The following is a 17530-nucleotide window of genomic DNA, read 5'->3' as shown; positions in this document are numbered from 1 at the left end:
GGTTTTTCTGTGGGGCAGTGATCTAGCTGACCTCTAGAACATAAGAGTGGCCATACTGGGTCAGACCAAAGGTCCATCTAGCCCAGTATCCTGTCTTCCAACCGTGGCCAATGCCAGGTGCTTCAGAGGGAATGAATCGAACTGGTAATCATCAAGTGATCCAGCCCCTGCTCCCCATTCCCAGGCTAGGGAGACCATCCCTGCCCATCCTGGCTAATAGCCAGGATGTCTATTAGCGCTATCCCTTGAAACACCACCAAATTTCTAGCTGGAGATCTGCTTTTGTCTCTGTGGGTTCCCTCCATGGCCGCTACTAATGTAGTCATCAGCCTCCTGGCTCCTGTGAGAGCACGGGCAATGGAGCCACGGAAGGGCCAGTTGTCAATTAAGACAGGTCTTGCTTCTTTTCTATGGATTCTCAAGGTTGGGAATCCTCAGTCCCTGCTAACTCCAAGGTCATATCAACTTTGAATTTCATATTCTCTAAAAAGTGTAATGTTGTACTAAAGGTTTTTCTCTGAAGTTACTGACACACATTTACAGACTCATCTCTGCTTCCTCTTTCTCCCTCTACTGGTCTTTTTTACTATATTCTCACTGGAATTCTGATTGGCTTAGTAACCCAGTAAACTACCCTTGTGTGACAACCATGTTCCCAGAAATCCACAATGAACAGCAAACACTAAGTTTGTCATTGATGTTTCGGTAGAAGAACACACACTTTCAACCCTAGAGAAATTAGCTTACGCATGCAAAGTTCTCACAATAAATTTATTTAAAAATGTCACATGGGATAGGATAGTTCCTTATTTAAAGCCTTTATGTAGAACTTCCCTATATTCACCAACTCTTCAAAACTAAGGAGTACCTGCTAATCTGGCTCATTAGAGAAGGATTTTCTTATGAGGCACTGATTATAGCTCATTGTTATTTTTGGTGAAGGGAAGAAGGGAATGAAACATTTGCAATGGCTGTCTACCTGCTCCTGATTTTTCTTTCCCTCATCACTACATCAATTCAACTGCCAGGTAAGTTCCTGTCCTGACTTTTTTTGAAGGGAGGATATAAAAGTGCTTCTCTTATTGTCCTTTCCTTAGTTACTTTAACTTTCTCTTTGGGGCAGAGTGAGATTATTTATTTATGCCTAATTTAAAACAGCTTCACTCAGTTTTGGTGGCATCTGGAGTCCTCAGATTTCCTTCATGGCATAGAATCAGGGTTTAGACCAAGATATGGGTCAGAAACTGTGCTGGTGGATCCCGAGACTGTGGGGTTACTGCCAGGGAAGCTTGCCCCAGTGCAAAGGGGCACCAGGGGCCCGGAGGGACATAGGGGCCCAGGAAAAGCGAGATGTTGGCCTGCAGAGGGCGCTCCAAGGCTGGAAAAAGAGCTAATTCCCAGGACACCAGCAGGAGGTGCGGCAGGGGTGAGTCTCGCCCCGTTACAGGGATACATAAGGCAAGATCCTGGACCCTGCTAGGGCACACTTCTACCACTCTAGTAGCATAAATCCATAAAGTTGATCTAATCAGGCAGCGGAGGGGATTTCCTTTGTGTGACACACAGCGGGCTCTAAACCATCCTTTTCTAGCCCCCAGATGGTAAGGCATGTCAGGGGTGTGCTTGTGGGAGGCAACATGGCCAATGTGCTATTGTGCTCCTTCAAGCCAGAGCCACTATAGTTACCGTAAGGCTGCTCTAACTTTCACAGGGAACTAAACCATTCCCTTGCAGTCCTGAGCGTGCAGCCACCTTTAGTGAGCTTTAACAGTGTGCTCAAAACTGCCCTACATATCAGAAGTCATGGTCTCTGCCCAAAGGAACTTACAATCTAGCCTAGACACTTGAAAAATTAACACGTATAACAACACACTACGTGACAGTACAAGATTGAGGTGGTTGAGGTAATCATGAATTCTCGCAGACTAATCTTTGAAACACTCCTTGGGATCAGCATGTCTTAAGGAGGATCTGAATAAGAGCAACTTGCATTACATTTGTTACATTCCCAATATCTGCAGGTTATACAATGTTATATATTTTGTTTGTTTGGATGATTGTCCTCCTGTGCTTATGATGAGTCACACCTGATCTCTTTCTCAATAAGTTTAGATAGAAAGGTACAGCTGTTAAGATGTCCTACAATGACTCAAGAGCATGCCAACGAAACTCAGGGCAGACTGTTAAAAAGCAGGGTTCAACCCCCAAATTGGTTGTGAGTTCCATACTTAGATTTTACCAATCATTTATTAAGTGCAAATTCCTCAGGCACTATAACAGCCTAGCCATGGATCTTGTCACCCAGGGAAGCTTGGCTTTGTGATAGATGGTCTCTTAAACCAAAAATCAAAACAATATTCAGATTATTGCCAGTCGCAAAGGACCACTCACTTACCCCAGGTCAATTGTTCCTTAGATTTACACCAAAGCCAACACTTGCAGCCAGTCCTATAATAAACTAACTAAAGATTCATTAACTAGGAGAAGGAAATAAGAGAGTTATTTACAAGGTTAAAGCAAGTAACATACACCCAAATGAGATAGGCTCTTAAGTTTCAAAAGGTAATAGAAGCTTCTGTAATAATTAAGCATTATATGTCCTATGGGGCTAAGCCGGAATAAACACTGGGGATCTCTTGCTTGCCCTCGAGAATCCATGCAGCATAGAGATACAATTTCTCCATATCAGGGATTTTTATTCCAGTCCCACTCTGAGCTGCCAATTCAGCTGATGGGAGGAATTCACACTCACTTTTCCTTGTCATGAGGTGCTGGGACGGGGGAAAAGGACAACAGAAGAGCAATCAACAAAGTCTTTTGTTCTCTGACATTCCACAATAGTTTGTCTGGTTTTGATGGGCCTTCTCTGATAGGCAGGACATAACACCTTTTTTGTTGTAGGCCAGCATTAATTTCACACTAATTAATGTCTCTCTCTCCTGTCTGATGACTGACACAGATCCAGACTAACACGGCTACCCCTCTGATACTTGACAGCTATAGAGGCTTGCAATGCAAATGCACAAATATGACCTCACAATATGCGATACAGATGTACTAAGTGAGATCAATGCATGCAGCATCTTACAAGCATTGAATAAAATCTAAACACTCAGCACATTTTTCTAGTACTGCATTTATTTTAATAATACACACAAGGGAGGCAGCATAATTCCAGCTATGTACGTGTCAGTATCAAAGTGAGGCCTGGGGACCTTGGCATAACCTGGCACCTGCTTTGCCAGCATCACAACAGCATCTTTCACTGCAGGAGGCTCAAATGTCCAATAAGTGACCAGCTTACCTCCTATTACAGCCTTCACCATATATTTTTTCTCATTTTGTTTTACAGGCAGTGGAATATTTTTAATACACAATGAAGGCCATAAACTCTGTGTAAAAGCTCAAAGCTCTAACTCAGTCATAATTGCCACTTGCAACCAGGACGATGAGTCTCAAAAATTCAGGTGGGTCTCTGACCATCAGATTCTGAGTATGGCATTGAAGTTGTGCTTGGGAGTGCCTTCAATGAAAGACCAGGCTGCGATCACACTGTATCCTTGTAACAAGACAAGTGAACTCCAGCAGTGGGAATGCAGAAATAAGACCCTTCTTGCAATCCAAGGGGAAGATTTATTTTTCAACTCTGCCCAGGGAGAGGAAAGGAAAGTCATGCTGTCCAAAGGATCGGGCTCATGGAATAGGTGGAAGATCTATGGAACTACAGAAAATTTGTGTTCTCAGGGCTATGAAGGTAAAGTTTTGAAAATTAATCTCATTATTCTGAACTAATTTACTTGCGTAGCTATTAGAGAATTTCGTTGCCAATGCACTTCATCTTACCATCATTCCAGAACCTACGGTTGGCTCAATAGCAGAGCTGACTACAGGTAGAGAGCAGAATTGGACCTTTCAAGAACTGACCTTGGCAATTTGTGGTTAACTTGGCAAGGGCAATTCCAAGTGCCAAATGAAGTACATTAATGATAGACCCCTACATTGTGTCAATCAGTATATAGGGAATGATGATTCTACTTGTACAACAATGAAAACAAAAGATCTGTGTATATATTAGTATCAACCTGGCCCTTTGTGGAAGAAATGTGGAATGACATTGTATTTAATGTCCTAAGGTTGATTTAACTGTTCCTCATGGAATATTACATTCTAGTAAATGGACCCAGCTCTTCCCGAGTTCAATTGCATACATCAGGCATGGTGGTCCAGCAGCATATGAAAAGGAGTTTCAATTTATGATCCCTATTCACTCACTATGTATGCATTATATGGGGAAAATACATTTAAAGGTGAAGTGAAATAATGTTTGTCAAAATAATAATTAAAAGAAAACCACTTAAATCCTAAGGACCTGAAGTTTACTGTACAAAGAAACATATTTTAAAATGGATTCAGTAAAAAATAAGTGGGTTTTTTTCTGCTTATTCCAGAAGTCTTAGCTTTGGAGAAGCAATTTTCACCTACTACAGTTGGTGTCACAGTCTGCTATAAACAGTGAGAGAGTGCCTGAGCATGTTCTTGGCTGCTCCAGCTGTTCCTTCTGATCCCGTGCTTTCATGGGCTGGGAGTTAAAGTTCAGAGCTCATGTCATTAATTTAACAGTAAAAATCATTTCAGTATCATTGTAATTACCAGCGAGCAAACATTAGAAGTCAGGTGATATGGAATTGAGGTTGCACTTAAACTAACCGCAAAACTTTGGAAACTCTTCACCTTTACCAACCACAGGAGAACAAGTGGAAATAATGACAAGACTTATCTATTTTGAACAGCTAGATTGTAACTAGAAGAGTAAGGGGGAATAAAAAACACCCCCATTGTGTCCCTTCTTGGGTGACCCAACTCTTGGCTCCAGTCACAAGGGAATGAAAAGGGTCTGCCTGCCTGTTTATTCCCCTCCCACAGCAAGAGGGCAAGGGCAAGGATGTGTAAGCAGGATTGGACAGAGCTTTGGCTCCTCCCCACAACTGACCAACAGCCATTGCTGCTGAGCTGAGAGAGGGGTTGTCATAATTTGCTGCTGGTAGAAGCCAGACACAAATTCTGATCCCTCGAGCAAAACGGAAGCAGTCAGTGAATTAACCATTCCAAATGTAAGATTTAGCTACAGATCTCTAGGGCTTTATCAAATATTCTTTGACTAAAAGAAAAAAAATCCTCACATAATTCAAAGCAGGTATTAAATATCTAACAGGTCTGAACATTTTTGAAAATCTGGCCCAGACAGAGTTACAAAGAAATATGGTAGGTCGAAATGACTATGAAGGCCAGGCTAAGGTTGTTTGGATGAGCTTAACTCTGCATATCTCTACTTTCTAAATAACTCTTTAAAATGTAACATTCAATCAGAATTTCCTGGCTCTCTCAGCTTTGATTATGACAATGGTCTTAATGTAAGGATTTTTACTATGAAATTAATTATATGTAATGTCAGCATCAACTCCTGCTTAACTAAGTTATTTGCATGGAATGTGGTTTTATGATCAAACATTTTCGTGGACACTGGTACCCAATTATTGCTATCTCTATCCATTTGTCTCCTTAGATATGTTTACACTGCTAGGAAATGCCTTTGGGGCACCCTGTGTATTCCCTTTCAAGTTCAATGGTACGTGGTACGCTGAATGTACAAAGGATAGAAAGGCTGGTAACGAACAGGGCTTCCCCTGGTGTGCAACATCTACAGACTTCGATGAAGACTCTCTGTTTGGATATTGTCCATTGAAAGGTAAGTTCCTCACATTTAAAGCAAGGGCCCTGGTTTAAGCACACGGTTAACCCCCTATCACTTGCAGTCCCTGCCCAGGAGGCTCAGAGACTCTCTGTGTGGTATTGGGGAGGCAGTGGCCCTTTTTGCTGGACTCCCAAAGGCTGGTGATGGAGGAGGAGACAGCAGCCAGGCATCCCCAGAAGTCAGTGGGAGGAACTAGAAGACACACATGTTAAGGGGGAAGCCAGGGCCTGGGGTTAGCTGTGGGGGTGAGGTGGAGAAGGGGGAAACATGGGGAATCAGGATAGCACACTGGGGGATGGGGCAGCGAACGAGGTCAGGGATAAATGAGATAATGGGTGAGGCTGCAAATGTAGGAGCAAGGGCACATAGTGGCAGCAGCTGCCTACCTACCTTCAGAAGGCTGGTAATTCCAGGGGCCTTACCCCCAACTTGGATGTTTCTAGCTAGTGGGCTGTGAGGCAGTATTAGCGTCTTTATCCCCTTTGCTGGCCTAAGGAGTTGGGAGATGGTTCTCAGTTGGTTGAGAGCAGCTATTTACATCTGTGAGGCGGGGGTGGGAGTTCTTCCTGCTGCACAGGCTGAGAGATCAGACTTTCCATCAGGGTGTGTAACATCTCTGATTAGCTGCCCTTCCCCAGTATGTAGAGGAAAAGCCACCAATCAGATGGAGATTTCATCACAGACCAGTAGAAGAGGTCTGAAAACCTAGTCTGCAGCGAAATCCCATAATGTTGGAAATTTGGCAGGTCTTAGGAGAGGTTCTATGGGGTCAGGGAATGGATGTGCAGAATGACATTATATATATATTTGGGTAGGTGTTGAAAAGTAAGTACTGAATGAATGGAGGGTGTGTAAGTGGTGCAATCGGTGTGTGCAAAGCAATCTAAATATATGGAAATTGCTACTTTATGTTAATTAGAATATACTGAGGGCATGGTTTCAAATCTTGGCAGGTATGATTGATTATATTTTCGATTAACAAATACTGTGCCATTCATCTCTTTACAGACAACATTGACAAAGACTTCTGGACTACAAACCCTTTCACAGGCACCCACTACCAGATAAACTCCAACTCAGCCCTAACATGGTACCAAGCAAGAAAAAGCTGCCAGCAACAGAATGCAGAATTATTAAGTATTACAGAACTACATGAGCAAACTTATCTGACAGGTAAAGCTAAATAACAAGTCGATCTCTGGAGCTTTCACATTATATATATATACACACACATACACATACACATACACATGACTCAGGGCCATTTTTAGGAAGATGGGAGGGAACAAAGTGTCATTTTCCCAACAAAATGTATATTAATATGCTCCAGAAATGTACTTCCCCCTTACCAATAACAAGGTGTTGCAGCATCTCTGCATGATGGATGACTCTACATACCTGATTTTGTCCAAGACATGTAGTTTTCAAACTATTAGTTTTAATTAAAGCTTTGTACAGTCACTACAAAACCAATTCTGTTTAATAAATTGTCACTTTATTTCTTTTTGTTACTTAGGGCTAATTGGCAGAGTAAATTCTGAACTCTGGATTGGACTTAACAGGTTGAATTCCAATGGTGGATGGCAATGGATTGGTGGCAGTCCATTCAGATATTTAAACTGGGCTCCAGGTAGGTGCACGTCTGTTTAATGATGGTCTATTTATGGGCAAAATTCTGCTCTCATATATGCTTATATATATAAGCGCCTATATTCTGCTCTCTCCACATTCACAGAATTCCCATTGATGTCAATGGGACTATAAAAAAAAAAGTAGAATACTGGAGTGCTTGTGAGAGGAATTTGTCCTTACTTTGTAGTGCAAAATGAAAGAGAAGATTCCCAAACTAGGAAAGCATTTAAAGTCTAAAGACATTTGCATCATCTTCACGCACTTGATTTTCCAGTAGCGATTTTCTTACATACTATTCAATTCAGATGGAAAACTCATTTAAAAACATTGAAATACCTTCTGTTTAGAAACATTACATACCATACATTGTAGATTTTCATTTTTTCTCATTTTTAAAAACTATTTATAACGTTAGCATGAAGATCTTCATAGACCCCTGCTATATTTCCCCCCAGCTAGATTTATAATCCTGTATCTGTGACATAATAATCATTTTCATGAAGCATGTAAACTACTAACGAATCAAACATTCATTTCTTGTAAAGTCCTTAAGTAAATGACAAACAAGGTGAAACACCACCACCAAATATCATACCCATAATGCTGTTGCCACATCTGTTTTGACCCAGGGTTTCCAAAACAATTAGCTGTTACTTTAGGCAGCTCAAAAGAAAAACAGAATCATGCAAAATAAGATACACTTAAATGCCATTTCCTCCCTCAGTTTCCTCATCACTCTTGAGCATTCTTTGGGATTTGGGTCACTGTTTTCTAAGGAGTCCCTAACTGTTTTTAAAGGGCTGTCTCAAGACTTGAGTCTTTGTTCCCCTTCTGAGGAAATCCCACTGCTCCAAACCCTTCTCCTTGTAGACCTCTTGGAATAACTGGATTATGCAAAGTCAGGTACCTCTGCTGGCATACCCACTGGCCTGCCAGAACACAGTCACTAAAATGTTAGTGTCTTCTTTTGTTTATTCTGTAGCTTCTTCCAGACAGGGTGTGTGATAAATGATGCAGTCCTTGCCAGCCCATGGCTAGTTTGCTACACATTGCAGGTTAGCTTTATACATAGGACTCATAAAATCAATCAGAATTCACAAGTTCTACATAAATAGATTCCCCAAATCAGGGTTGCCATTTCTCAGGTATTTATCTTTTGCCTTAGGCTCTAGTATATTTCTTCAGCATGTCTCCTCCCATTTATGGCCAAAGTGGGATAAGGTTCATAAACTATAGATGCTCAGTAAATACTGAGGTTGAAAATTTTCAAATCAACATATTGCCTCTGACTTGTGGAAATATATATTTTGGTCTATCCTTTGTATTATCAAAATTAATCCAACTTTCTTCATAAATTCAATATTACTGAGTTTCTTCCTGAACACTGTTTCCCTGGGATTTCTAAAGGTCAGAGAGAGCAAGTGTGATGAACACCATGACTGACACATTGGAATGGAATCAGGGACCTCCAGAGCTAAAAGCATGGGTTGAGCTAAGCTTGAGCTAAAGCTTGCTAGGTAGGATTGTAACAGACTCATATTCCCTGGAGATGGGGCTCAAAGGGAGACTGTAACAGACACTCGCCAGTGGGTTAAATGTGGAACTATATATGAATATCCAATTGTAGTCAGACTGTTTGGACTAATGGACAATAACTTCATAGCATCGGTGTTGTTGTCAGCTAAGCAATTGTTTCCTAATCTTCTGTCTTTAATGTGATGATTATTAGCAAATAATATGGCAAAGAATTTGTAAATGCAAGAAGACCCCCAACATATTGTTCCTTTGGTTGGTGAGATGAAGATGTACAGTGTTAATGTAGCGATTCTCTGCTTTTTGTGTCTGTTTCTCAAAGGAAGTCCCTCTCTTGAGTCTGAAAAAATCTGTGGACTGCTACAGTCTGGGAATGGTAAATGGGAAAACCAGCAGTGTGGTCAGAAACTTGGATACATCTGTAAAAAAGGAAATTCCTCTTTGGATTCCTTTATTATTCCCTCAGGTAGGCTAGTCAATGCAAATAAAAGCTATTTATTCAGACTCTATAGAACATCTTGCAATGAGCAAAAGATAAAAAGGAATTCATCTTTATACAGTGTACATAACCTTCTGTCTCGATTGTCAAAACCGAATTGTTAGGCCTGTTGGTGAGTTGTAAACATGTGTGGAAGAATTCCATGATGTCAGTTCTCTGTAGGTATCTAAATGTTACTGCACTAAAGCGGGGTGAAAATAACTTACAGGATTTATCGGTACTGCCGGAGTCCTGAGGGGGGTGTGGCCTCATCAGGAAGAGGCAGGGCCTCAACTGGAAGAGGTGGGGCCTCTCACGATTTAAAGGCCCTGGGGCACCAGCCGTGGCTGGGAGCCCCAGGACCTTTAAATCAACACAGGGCTCCCAGCTGCAGAGGTGGCTGGGAGTCCCCCGGGGCCCAGGGGCAAATTAAAGAGCCCGGAGCTCTGGCCGCCACGGGGAACTCCGAGCTTTGCCGGGCTGGGGCCGGGATTTAAAGGGCCCAGAGCTCCTGCCACTGCGGGGAGCCCTGAGCCCTTTAAATCCCGGCCCCAGACCGGCCCCCGGAGCTGCAGCTGGGATTTAAAGGGCTCTGGGCTGTCCGCAGCCGCGAGAACACCGAGCCCTTTAAATCCTGGCCTCAGCCGCGGGCAGCCCAGAGTCCTTTAAATCTCTGCCGCAGAAGCCGGTGCGGTCCGGCATGGTGTACCGGCTCTTGCCAGTACGCCGTACCGGACGGTACCGGCTTACTTTTACCTCTGCACTAAGGCCACTTAAATCTCCAGCCCTGGGGGGACTAATCAGGACCTGAGTCCCTTGCATGTATGCTGATGTTTGCAGAATGTATTAGAGGGACCATGTGCTGCAGTCAGGGGTGATCTGGAGTGCATCCCGCACCTGGCCTCTGAGACCCATTGGATACATCTATATCTACAGCTATTAAAAATCTGCTGCACAAAGTTTTCGAACCCAGATCAATTGACTTGGGCTCGTGGGGCTTGGGCTGCGGGACTAAAAGTAGCATGGACGGTTGGGCCAGGTTGGAGCTCAAGCTCTGAGATACCCCACCCCTCTCACAGGGTTTCAGAGCCTGGGCTCCCACCCAAATGTAACTTCTACACTGAAGTTTTTAGCCCTGCAGCCCAAACCCAGCAAGGCAGAGTCAGCTGGCCCAGACCTGTCGTGGCTGTACTGTGGGTCTTTTATTGCAGCGTGGATGTATCCTGTCCTACTCTGGCAGGATGAGTCATGACCCGCTTATGTAGCTGGATCCCTTCATTCCCACCTCTTTTGATTGCTCTTCTGAATAATTGTTCGAAACATTTTTTTTCCTTTAGGTGACTTTAGGCCTATTAAATGCCCCAGTGGATGGATCCCCTATTCAGGCCACTGTTATATGATTTACAGAGCACCCAAAATTTGGAAAGATGCTTTATCTTCCTGTAGAAAAGAGGGTGGAGATCTGGCGAGTATCCACAACATTGAAGAATACAGCTTTACAGTGTCTCATCTTGGGTACAGTGAGTATTGCTACAGGGCAGTATTTTACCTGCATACATATTTATAATGTAGCCGTGATCAATTCTGCAGTTCTGACAATGATGTTAACATAAGGTCTTAAAGTCCAAGAAGGCAGATCCACCTTCATTACTCAATCAGGGATGGACATGAAATTTAATACTATTAAAATATATAACTGCTTCTTATGTTTTTAGAGCCTACAGATGAATTGTGGATTGGTTTGAATGACCTCAAGATTCAGAGGTATTTTGAATGGAGTGATGGGACTCCTGTGACTTACACCAAGTGGCTACATGAAGAACCATCCCATGCAAACAACAGGAAAGAAGATTGTGTCACTATGAAGGGAGAGGTAAAATAATGCAGTTATATTTACTACTAGCTTGTTTTCTTTCAAAGGATATGTCTACACTGCAGCAGGTATCGTGCTTCCCAGCTTGGGTAGATAGACACATGCAAGCTCTTCTCCAGCTAGGGTACTAAAAAATAGCAGTGTAGCTGGCAGTAGCCTGGGCATCATCTGCCTGAGTACAATCCTACCTGGATCCCCTGGATACGTGCATGTGTAGCTGGCCCGAGCTGCTGCTATGCTACCCCCATCTACACTGCCGTTTTTAGTAAGCTGCTGTGTGTCTGTCTGCCCCAGCTGGGAAACACGCTGCCTGCTGCAGTGTACACATAGCCGGCCTAAGTGACTAGTGTGGTTTGATTCATTGTCCAAGAGCAAGGGTACTAGTCTGAAGCCAATGACATCTGAAGTAATCATGTCTGGAGATTTAGGTTTTGTAAAAATCCAGCTCTCAGGCCCTGATCCTGAAAGTCTGCAGTGTGAGCATGGAGGCTATGCACAGGTACAAGTAAGGTTTAACATAAGGGGTGATCCATTAGGTTAAAGCTTTGTCTGCTCTCAGGAAGTCGATTAAAGAGCACTGAGCATCCACTCACAAAATGTGGGATCTTCTTGGTAGTAAGACTCTTGGTGCAGGGATTTTCTTACTTGTCTATAAAATATCTTGCATATCTATTGTGCTTTTCTGAAAAATAAATTACAGCTTTGGAAGTCCATGTAGCTGGAGCCTCTTAATCAGGAAAGGCACCACACAGTTTGTGCTCAGTTTACAGCCCCTCATCATGGGCACAGTGGAGATAGGACAACTATATTCCTATTAAATCTCTTATAGTCTCAGTTTACTTTGTTTTCCCCATTTTGCTTGCAGTTTTTTTTTTAAAAACTAAGATGTTTTCTCAAAAACTCAGTTTGACCCATTGTGAGGTTTTGCAACTGCTACACACCCCTTTTCTTGGCTGGTGCAGCCCATAGGGCTAGTTTGCCTTTATTATATTCACTAAAAAATATCTACAAGACCCAGGCCAGTAGGTCCCATAAATCTGGAAAAACATAACGTGTGTGTACATTGGGACATTCTTCTCCATACCGTTCTACTAGATCCTAATTTGTCCTTGCAGAAGCTCCCATCTCTCTCTCGGATGAGTGTTTTTATTGTCAGGAACATGTCATGATGTGGGATAGCATGGTGTATTTCAGTCATAGGCCAGCCCTATGGAAAAACTCCCTCAGGAACCAAGAACTGCTTCAGATCTTATCACATTCTGCTCTGCGTGCAAGGCACACTTCTTTGACTTATCTTTGGTAATAAATATGCAGAGCAGAGCAGAAATTAAAGAAATATTTTTTGAAAATATTTCACATTTTTTTCTTCAAGGAGATAAAAGGAGAGAGAGAGAGAATCATACGTGCCATGGTTGAGACTAGTCACGTCCTGTAATGCACTTCTGCAGCGTGCTCAGATACGGCACTATGAGAAGAGAATAGAATAGAATAGAATAGAATAGAACGTTGACTTATTCAGCAGTCACTGAAGCCTTCATAAATGCCATTTAAACTCTGTGCACTCTGAGGATATGCACCCAGCACTAATAATCTAATGAATTTTTGGACAGAGCAGCAGAGCCTCCAATGAAATTTCAAAGTTAAAGGGATGACCTTTATTGATGGGCCATGGTAAAGAAAAAGATATCTGTAGTCATGTGGGGAGGGAATTGAAGTGACCCAAACCAAAGCTTAAAGGTGGTCTGGGTGCTGCCTGGAGACCGGTGAATGTTCAGTCTGGTTCTTATTTCTTCTGAACCTTTTTACAGAAACCTCTAGAAAAAAGGAATGAGGAATGTTCTAAAGACCTAATCCTTCGTCACTGACTTTCCTTTCCTTTCTTTGCCATGTTCAGGATGGCTATTGGGCAGATGATCTTTGTGAAAAGAAACTTGGTTACATCTGTAAAATGAAACCTTTGGCAGAAGAATCTGAGGAAGTTGAGGTCATTGTCCCAGGCTGCCAGAAAGTAAGTACAATATATATGGCATTACATGAAGATCATTTGACTTATTGGTTTCACTCCTTTTAAAATTATGTTGTCTTTTAGGATGCAATCTATGATAACTGTTTTTGACAAAACTTGTTTTTACCCTAGCAAATTGTTACTTTATGCACATTGATGATTTTCAGACCACTGGGAAAAAATTGCTCCCTCATTTAAGCAAAACCTGCCCTGAATATCTTTTTCAGATACTTGTGTCTCCTTTTGACTTTATTCTCTCTTCTCTGAATTGAGCAGACCTATGCAGTTTTGGTTATTCATGAGTCATCTGCTGTTCACATGTACACTTAATCATTGTTCCACTGAAAGATTTTGCATTGCCCAACAGCACAGCAATAATGATTTTCCTAGAAGTCAGCCTGCAGCCAACATCAGTGTCTTTCTGGGACTTGCACAGCTCTGAAGGCCACGGGGTGTCATTAAATGAGGTTGTGACGATTTCCTCCTGCCGGGGTGCCACCTGGAACTGGGGTACCCCTGAGCTCTCTGACCCACCAGCCTGGACACCCTCTCAGCACTGTGCTGCTGTGACAAGTTTCAAAGCCCTCTCAGCTTGCACCGTCACCAGCATTCATACGGATAGGGATACACCCAGCTGCAGTTACAGACAGACTCTCTAACCACCAGCCTCCCAGCCTGGGACCCCAGAGCACTACCATCCTGCCCTGGTCAAATCTGGCCAGTATATGGGTTTAATACCTGGTCTGCCTCTCCCTCAATGTGAAGAGAACAATGCACACTTGCGGTAACCAAGCAGAAATTTTCCCCAGACATCTTAGTCAAATGCACAGTGGTTTGGATTAAAACATAAAATAAGTTTATTAACTACAAAACATAGATTTTAAGTGATTATAAGTGACAGCAAACAGATCAAAGCAGATTATCTAGTAAATAAACAAAACCTCAAACTGAGTTTAACACACTAGATAGGTAGGATATAAATTAGCAAATTCTCATCCTGATAAACAGGCTGGCATATTCCAAAGGCACAAGCTGCCTTGGCTTTGCAGCCTGGCTTTCCCAGGCTTTCACACACAAGTTAGCAGTCCCTTAGCCTGGGACCATCACCTCCCCCCGTTCAGTCTTTATTCCTCAGGTGTTTCCAGCTGTGTGGTTACAGGGAGAGTGAGGTACCCCCTTTTTGATCGTCTTCCCACTTTCTGGAAAGCTTTTTTTTCTGTGACCTGGGTCAAACAGTTCCCGTTTGTGTAGTGCTATCTCTGAGAGGTTTCTATTGTAAACAGTTCCTAGGGTAATCATTGTGCTTTGTATGCATTTCCTCAATGAGCTATTAACATTGTTTGGCCTTTTTATTGTTGTCCCTGAAAGGCTGCTTATGGGTGTTTTAAACCTCACAACATGTTTCAGTAACACATAAATAGCCACACTTCATAATTTCACATAGGACGATAGCACAAATAATACAATGAGATATTACTGTCTAGCAGATCAAGACTTTAGAATGATACCTCACAAGGCATATTTTGTACAAAACATATCCTAATTACATGACAGTGGTGAATACTGGGGTTCCAGGGTGTCACATTTGTTTTGAAACAAATTGATAAATTAAACAGTAATAAGTGACCAGGACCAGATGGTATTCACCCAAGAGTTCTGAGGGAACTCAAATGTGAAATTGCAGAACTACTGTGTTATGTAACCTATCATTTAAATCAGCTTCTGTACCTGATAACTGGAGGAAAGCTAATGTGACACCAATTTTTAAGAAGGGCTCCAAAGGTGATCCCAGCAATTACAGGCCGGTAAGCCTGACTTCAATACTAGGCAAAATGGTTGAACTTATAGTAAAGAACAAAATTGTCAGACACATAGAGGAACATGATTTGTTGGGGAAGAGTCAACATGGTCTTTGTAAAGGGAAATCATGCCTCACCAATCTACTAGAATTCTTTGAGGGGGTCAAAAAGCACATGGACAGGAGGGATCCAGTGGAAATAGTATACTTATATTTTTAGAAAGCCTTTGAGAAGGTCCCTTACCAAAGGCTGTTAAGCAAAGTAAGCAGTCATGGGATAAGAGGGAAGGTTCTCCCCTAGATTGGTAACTGGTTAAAAGATGTGAAACAAGCATAGGAATAAAATGTCACTTTTCAGAATGGAAAGAGGTAAATAGTGGTGTCTCCCAGGGGTCTGTACTGGGACCAGTACTATTCGACATATTCATAAATTATCTGGGAAAAGGGGTAAAGAGTGAGGTGGCAAAATTTGCAAATTATACAAAACTACTCCAGATAGTTAAGTCCAAAGCAGACTGCAAAGAGTTACAAAGGGATCACACAAAACTGGGTGACTGGAGAACAAAAATGACAGATGAAATTCAGTGTCGATAAATGCAAAGTAATGCACATTGGAAAACATAATCCCAACCATAAATATAAAATGGTGGGGTCTAAATTAGCTGTTACCACTCATGAAAGAGATCTTGGAGTCATTGTGGATAGTTCTCTGAAAACATCCACTCAGTGTGCAGTGGCAGTCAAAAAAGTGAACAGAATTTTGGAATTAAGAAAGGGATAGATAATAAAACAGAAAATATCGTATTTGACTCTATATAAAACAAAGCTATTCCCACATCTTGAATGCTATGTGCAGATGTGTCGCCCCATCTCAAAAAAGATATATTGGAATTGGAAAAGTTTCAGAAAAGGACAACAAAAATTATTAGGGGTATGGAACAGCTTTCATATGAGGAGAGACTGATAAGACTGGGACTTTTCAGCTTGGAAAGAGACAACTAAGGGGGAATATGATAGAAGTCCATAAAATCATGAGTGGTGTGGAGAAAGTAAATAAGGAAGTTATTTACTCCTTCTCATAGCACAAGAATGAGGGGTCACCAAATAAAATTAATAGGCAGCAGATTTAAAACAAAGGAAGTATTTTTTCAGACAATGCACAATCAACCTGTGGAACTCTTTGTCAGAGTATGTTGTGAAAGCCAAGACTATATCTAGGTTTTTTTTTATCCCTGTTAAATTCATGGAGGATAGGTCCATCAATAGGTATTAGCTAGGATGGTCAGGGACAGTGTCCCTAGCCTCTGTTTGCCAGAAGCTGGGAATGGGTGACGGGATGGATCACTTCATTATTACCTGTTTTGTTCATTCTCTCTGGGGCACCTGGCATTGGCCACTGTAGGAAGACAAGATACTGGGCTAGATGGACCTTTGGTCTGACCCAATATGGCTGTTCTTATCTTCTTATGTAATATTTTGCACTGGACAAGGCTCAAATTGTGGATAATTGGCAGCAACGAGGGAGGAAAAACAATAGTACAGCCCACCTTTAATTAAGCATAGGGCAAACAAAAAGTCATATTTAACAGGCTTTGTATGAGAACTGTGCAGTGGTTGTGAGCATGTATTCCCACCAACCCTAGGCAAATGTGGGACACTCACACAAATGCCATTATGGATTCTACTTCAACCACTGGAGTTGCAGTTCGTAAATATGCCCAATCGAGGCATTTGTGGTCCCTATCACTGTTTGATTATCACATTATTTTTTCTCTCATTGTTTCTTAGTTTAACTTCACGGTTGAGTATAACATTAATTTAATTTTTTAGAAGTGTAGTGGACAGTTATTGTGTGCTATGTAATTTCACAATCTGACAATAGCTTGTGTGCATGTCTGATGTTTATGTTGACAGGGCTGGATAAGACATGGTTTTTACTGTTACTCAGTCGGACAGACATCTGTGACATTTTCAGAAGCAAAGAAAATCTGTGAAGGAAACAAAGGTTACCTAGTTACTGTGAAAGACAGGTATGAAAAAGACTGCCTTTGCTTTCAAATGTGTGAGCAGGATGGAAGACCGAAAGGAGGTTCTGTGTTCCAAACTTGTAGTCAGTAATGACTGATGCTTGTCAGATGCCATTCATTGACTGACAACTGCATTGTGGAGTTGAACAAGATTACACAAAGCAGCGTCACAAGGAACATCAGAAGACAATTATACTATCAATCCTGGTTTTAACAAAAACGTAAAAGATGGTCAAGCTCCTGTTACTACCTCTCTGAGGTACTGCCAACCCCCAAAATTAAAAAGTCAGCAGTTAGCCCCCCCAATCATAAGTTTAGCTTAAAAAATAAAATTTGAAAAATAATACATTTTGGGTACTATTTATTTCTCTTCCAGTTTTTGAGTCTTTGAGGTTTACATTTTCAATCTTTTATCTGCAAGCCAGAGGGTTA

The 17530-nt window shown here is 41.9% G+C and overlaps 1 protein-coding gene across 2 annotated transcripts in view; it reads left to right on the top strand.

Annotated features, from left to right (window-relative positions):
- Positions 1-967: 967 nt before the first annotated feature.
- Positions 968-17530, top strand: part of LOC120397232 (macrophage mannose receptor 1-like) — a 57891-nt gene continuing 41328 nt past the window's right edge. For both annotated transcript variants that reach the window (XM_039522932.1, XM_039522931.1), the window contains exons 1-10: positions 968-1028; positions 3353-3754; positions 5564-5746; positions 6761-6925; positions 7269-7382; positions 9240-9383; positions 10733-10915; positions 11111-11268; positions 13163-13276; positions 16986-17101. In XM_039522932.1, the coding sequence (XP_039378866.1) occupies positions 968-1028; positions 3353-3754; positions 5564-5746; positions 6761-6925; positions 7269-7382; positions 9240-9383; positions 10733-10915; positions 11111-11268; positions 13163-13276; positions 16986-17101 (1640 nt within the window). The remainder of the gene's footprint in view (positions 1029-3352; positions 3755-5563; positions 5747-6760; positions 6926-7268; positions 7383-9239; positions 9384-10732; positions 10916-11110; positions 11269-13162; positions 13277-16985; positions 17102-17530) is intronic.

This window comes from Mauremys reevesii, linkage group 2 (genome assembly GCF_016161935.1).
Source record: "Mauremys reevesii isolate NIE-2019 linkage group 2, ASM1616193v1, whole genome shotgun sequence".
NCBI lineage: Eukaryota > Metazoa > Chordata > Testudines > Geoemydidae > Mauremys > Mauremys reevesii.
This window is presented reverse-complemented; position numbering and strand designations above follow the sequence as displayed.